The sequence below is a fragment of the Meleagris gallopavo genome, chromosome Z (assembly GCF_000146605.3).
Source record: "Meleagris gallopavo isolate NT-WF06-2002-E0010 breed Aviagen turkey brand Nicholas breeding stock chromosome Z, Turkey_5.1, whole genome shotgun sequence".
Taxonomy (NCBI): Eukaryota; Metazoa; Chordata; class Aves; order Galliformes; family Phasianidae; genus Meleagris; species Meleagris gallopavo.
In genome coordinates, this window is record NC_015041.2 from 32,096,505 (window position 1) to 32,102,392 (window position 5,888).

At 37.9% G+C, this 5,888-nt stretch overlaps 1 protein-coding gene across 1 annotated transcript in view; it reads right to left on the minus strand.

Annotated features, from left to right (window-relative positions):
- Window positions 1–5,888, minus strand: part of TRPM3 (transient receptor potential cation channel subfamily M member 3) — a 236,995-nt gene that overhangs the window by 31,890 nt on the left and 199,217 nt on the right. The window contains exon 17 of the mRNA XM_010725728.3: window positions 589–729. Within this exon, the coding sequence (XP_010724030.3) occupies window positions 589–729 (141 nt within the window). The remainder of the gene's footprint in view (window positions 1–588; window positions 730–5,888) is intronic.

Consider the following 5,888-nt stretch of genomic DNA (forward strand, 5'->3'; position numbering starts at 1 on the left):
TCCTCCTATATCATGTGCATTGTCTGCTTCTTTATAACACAGGGATATTGGACTGGTTAGACATAATTTAATATATACTGACTGCTATTCATACCGTTGTTATCTTACGGCTACTTACAGCAACACTTTAATTATAGAGAGACATTTGCAGACTAGTAAAACAACAAAGCAAAAATGTCCCAAGGAAAGATATGCTCTGCTGGTTTCTTATTTTCATCCATCATTATCTTATCTGATACCCTGATTAAAATCAGCCTCCTGCTGGGCTTAACATTGGGAATTCTCCTATTTGGAATTCCTTGGGAGCACTGACTTCAGCAAGCTACTTGTACTTGAAGAATAACCTAGAGTTAATCATTAATTTCATGAATGAACATTTAAAACTCCTAGGTTAGCAAGTGCTAGATGACCACAAAAGATTAAGCTCTTTATGGATAAATCCTCCAATGCAGACAGATGAAGACTCTCAAGGAAATACGCAATATGATCTTAATCCAAGTGTCAGTACTTGTCCATTCTGCCCAATCATAGAATCATAGAATCACAGAAACACCAAGAAGCAGCAGTATAACAAAAAAGCTATCTTACTGTGTAAAACCAAAATTTAACGATGGGAGCATTGTAGAACTCATAAATCTTTCTTCCAATAGGAATCAGTCTGTGCCTGCTCTGTACTTCCTCTTCTTCTTTCTTTCTTGAGGATTCTCCATTCCCTCGTCCAAGCATTGCCTACAAAAATGGACATTCTTATGTTTCTTTATTTCTGAAGGATAAATTAAGCTATTTTAAAAAAGAAAAAATTAAAAAAGGAAACTTTTCAAAAACTTATCTGATTTCTTATCTTTAGACAAAATCTGATGGCCATCACTACGTGCAAAATATTTTGTTCTCAGATTATCTTTTATGGAGGCAAGCTACTGTTTAGTTCCTTCTAAACTGCAACAGTAACACTTTAGCAGTAGTGAACTCCTTGTCTAGTGAACAAAAAATGAGCTGTGGAGAACACTTCTCCTTTTGTATAGACAGAAAGATTTTTTACCTGACAACAGTTTCTTATGTACAATAAACAGATGCACACAGAAAACAGATAAGTTTTGTTTTTAAACGAAGAAAAGTTCAGAAGGTTGATACTGAAAGGGAACAGGAGGAAACATGAATTAGCATTTGCTGGACTGGGAACAATGAAGCTAAGGATTGTTTTTATGTTGATCATAGGATCCACTGCAGTTCATGATCCCATGGACCATGAACTTCACATGGATGTAGAGGACTGACCAGTTGATTTTAGGGCTTTAGATCAAAAGATCCTTCTATATCACCACGGCTTCTTCTATAATGAAGTTCCAGTGCACTCGTGTACTACCTCTGGTTCACCTGACTTCACTGTAACCACTGAACTTCAGCCTTGCTGAAGATCTACAGGGATCTATGGACTCTGTGTTCACTCTTAACGTCTTGTCCAGCTTCAGAGAGAAGTGGAAGGAGTGACTACACTTCATGCACTCTGAAGTTAATGATAATAAATGGTATCACTTTGTATTTAGAGTACGGATTGATCTATTAAGTATTCTTAAAAGCAAATATTTCGTGAATAGTATTGTATAGTGGATTTTAGGTCATTCTGCCCTGAGCAAGTTCTTACTACTTAGTTTGTGGCAGTAGCTATAGATTGCAACACTTCGGCACATGAAAGCAACTGCTTGAATCGAGAGGCAACCACCCTAAGTATGCAGGGATTGCACCATGATGCTTTTATTGAAATGCTTTTCTAATGCTTTTCTACATGTAGATCAAATCATTTTTTGTACATTTATTTTAAATGAAGTAAACGTTCAACATCTTTAAAGGTATGAGTGTTCTCATCACAACTTAAAAATGTGGAAAATTAAGTCACTGAAAAAAGAAATGAGATGCCAGACAGATTATCCTGTGGGAACGTAAGAAAAAAGTGTTCAGGGCAGCAGCTGTGGAGCAGGGGGAGCTGCTCGGAGCAGCAGCTGCAGAGCAAGATAAGCAGTATCAAGGACACCTTTTGTAGAACAAAGAACATCTCATGGCTCTCATTGGATAAGGTTCTTTGTGAACGATTGAAGAGTTTTTTTTTTTTTGCAGAATGCTCTGCTAACATGTATAAATAGAGTAGTGCTTAACAATAAAGTAGACTAATAGCTTTTAACCACACTGGTGTGCTGTTATGTCTCTAGCGCGTCCTGAGAGTCCAGAGACTTCTCCACATTATCTTCCAATGAAAAGATCTCCTTCTTTTATCTTACTCTGTGTTCTCAGATTCAACAGGATATTCAGTGCATTCTCATGTAACTAATCAACTTCAGTTGAGCTATTTCATCTGGTTCTAGTACCCTGCAATTCTCAATTCTCACATTTTTAAAAGTAAGAAATGTAAGAATCGCATCACGATCTTTCTGTTTATTTTTTTTTTCTTTTTTTTTCCTCTTTCTTTCTCTTTCTCTTTTATTGTCTTTCTTTTCCCTTCTAGGTCTCATGTGAAGCAATTCATACAAGTCTTTGGTCTCACAAAAGAGCAAGTTGTAATGATAAATCGATTAATTTTTTTGTCTTTCTTTGTAGGTATTTGTAACATTACTGAGACTATCTATGATCCTAGACACCTGCTCGCTACTGTTTCCTTTTCATTCAAATATGCAATTAGTTTTCCTCACTGCTGTTATTACTTTCCGCACAGTCTCTTATATACTTGAAGTTGACCATCAACCTATGTTGCCCTTCAAACTTGTAATAAAATAGAATAAAGATTCATGACACAAGTATATAATACTAAAACTACCATGTTTTGATTAATTTACCCATTTAATTTACCTTTTTATGCCTGCACTTTAAAACCCTTTAAAGACCATGGATATTTTTGTAAGAAAGGAGAAAGATGTATCTACTTAGAAGGAAAGTACTCATTAGATGAGCAGACAGTCTGCAAGAACATGAGATGTACTGTGTATAACTGTAGTAACAGAGGCCATACCACCTTCACAGAAGCCCAGGTATTATTACCTGAAATCTACAAAACCAAACTGATTCCCCACTCTATAACAAGGATTGGTTATTTTTTGTGGAGGAAAAAAAGTGCAATAGAATCCAAATGTTTTGAAAATATTCTATCCCTAAGAAAGCAATTTCCTTGCTTCTCTCTACCTCCTGACACTGTTTTAGAGAAAACTGCCATCTGGTGCTTCAGATATTTCTGCAGCTTTTCCCAAGGCTTTGTCTCTGCTGTCCTCTGGTGCCCAAGAATTTTGCAGGAGAGTGAAAATAAATGCTGGCAGCTTAAACAAATGAGCAGTGCCATGCTTTAGCAAAGGGGATTGTTTTACAGTTCCAGACCTTCATAACTATATATATTTACTAATTCTGAGAGTCCCTCAGTTCTCACTGAAATGAATGAGTTGTGTGTGATTTTAGGATAACGTTCTGTCAGTACATGGATTTATGCACATGGATGCTGATTTCTTGTTTGTCACTGCTTTCTTGTTAATAAATGATGCTCTAATTTTATCTATTATGTTTTTGAATTAACGGCGTACTGTACTGTACTAACCTCTCCCCTCCTCCATGCTACAGATGGGGAATTGCTCTGAGATGGCCAGGGATTAGATTTGACCTAATGTCTCTGTCTGTTAATTATATCACCGTATTAACAATTTGAAAATCCTCCCCAATTAGAGACACACAGAAATAAATTAAGTCACCGTGTTAACAGAATAGCTGCAATGCCAAATGTGAACAAATGTGTTTCCACTCGGAGGAGAAAGCAAGAGGGTGGGAATAACTGAAGACACTGCTCTGCGTGGGCGGCATCTCTTTCTCTAATACACAGTTTTGTTCATGATTCAGTATGAGTCATGCAAGGTAAGCCTGACAGCAGTGTAACAGTAAATTACTGTACAACTGCATCACTGTAGCCTGAGGGGGTTGATGCCTGCGTACTTTTTACATGGAGACTTTCTAATCAGGATGCTGGTGGGTTTGTTGTTGTTGTTTCCTCCCCTCCTTCTCCCTTTTGTTTCATTTAGTTTAGGACTGATCGTTGACAGAGAACCAGGGCAGTTTTGGGTTCTGCATTTTTTGCATTAACCTATGTTAATGATCTAGTGATAATTTAATCTTCTTTATAATTAAATAATGGGAGTTTCAGGCCAGCTATTATGACCACAAGCTCTTCACAGTTTATCCTTAGTGAAAGGCACATGCTGCACATAGACGTAACATGAACTCACAAAGAACTGGTGTGGAAATAGTACACAGCTGGGTGGATATACCACCTACCTCTCCCTGCACAACACCTTGTATCCTGCGATGTGCAGCCTCCATGCTAATTGCTCCAGAGCAATCATTCTCTGCACTGAACTACTGGCAAGAAAAAGTGTTTAGTGCCTTAAAGTTATAGGTTTTTCACCTGCTCAGTGGTTCTTTAAGATGAATAGGGAGAGGAGATAAAGCACCAGGAGCTCAGTCCTCCTGAATGCTGACCACAGCAAAAGATGGAGAGTGCTGGAGCAGTTGCATGGCAGAGGCATGTGAAGCTTCTGAGCTTAAAGAGGAGGAAATTCCTTGTTACAGAGAAGGCCAGTGCTGGCCCTTCTGCTGCATGAGCCCCAGCACTTTGCACTGCTGTTTTTCATATGGGCTGCAGGGGTGCCTCACTTCTTGCATGTGAGATGCTACAGCATCACTGTACCCTGATGGGTGGGCCAGCTGGAGGTGGCTTGACTGCACTAGTGTTCAGCCACTCTTAGGGTAAGAACCACTGATTAGATATTCATTTAGTTCTTGCCGTGGAGAAAAATCTAAGCATACATACTATGGGTAAGATACATGTATGCCCAGAGGCCAACATAACCAGCTTTCCTGCTGATAGTCTTGACTCGAGATTGTAAGTGCCCATGGAAATCCAAAGCTTCTATTCTCTGCAGAAAATTAGAACAAATAAGCAAATGAAATATCTTCTAAAGGAGTTTGATAAGTTATTCTGTATTGTGAAGTAACACAGTTTACTGGGAAAATACTGTGAGGGAACAATTAGGCCAAATAAGGATTATGAAGCTTCTAGTTACTGCTTCCAGAAACTGTCATTTTGGGATGTGGCTAGACCACTAGTGTTTCTGAATAGTCAAAAAGCTAGCAGCTAACCACAAAATGTCCCTGCCCTTCAGATTTTTGTGCCCCTCTGCTCTTGTAGGTCTTAATATTCAGGATTAATAACCGGTAAATCCATCCATAAATTGTGGTAAATTGCTTGGTGCTGAGGGAGTGGTGATGAGAGCAATATTTGAGATTGGTTTTGTGAGTAGCTGCTATAAGGAAAGCCTGTTGCCTAGCATCTAGGTGTTAAAGAAATGTGTGCCCAGCACTCTCAAATATCTGCGATGAAGCTAAAAGCAGGTGTGAGTAACAAGTAGTTTATAGTAAATAAACTATTCATCTTTACATAATATAGCCAAATGTTCACCTACATATCAGATTTTTTGAGAGGAGCATAAAATAAACACATACTCTACACCCATGTGGGGTCTTACTTCATTGTTGCTGTTGTGATTGCATTATTCTGTTCAAATGAAGTGTTAAAACAGTGAAAAAAATCACTTTACTTTGTGTATACCTCATCTACACTGCACAAATGCAGTCCAGATGAAGCAAACAAAATTTTAGTAATCTCTTAAAGAATCTAATTGTTAGTCCTGAAAAGGAAAAAGAAAGAGAAAAAAGAGAGAAAATATGCACTTTATTTTAAATGCAACTGGTCAAAATTGAAGTTAGTCATCAAACCAAAAGATGAGTTATTAAAACAGATTATCTTACAAATGCTTTGCAGCGGGTGTTACAGATAATCTTAATGGACTGAGTATTATTACCAT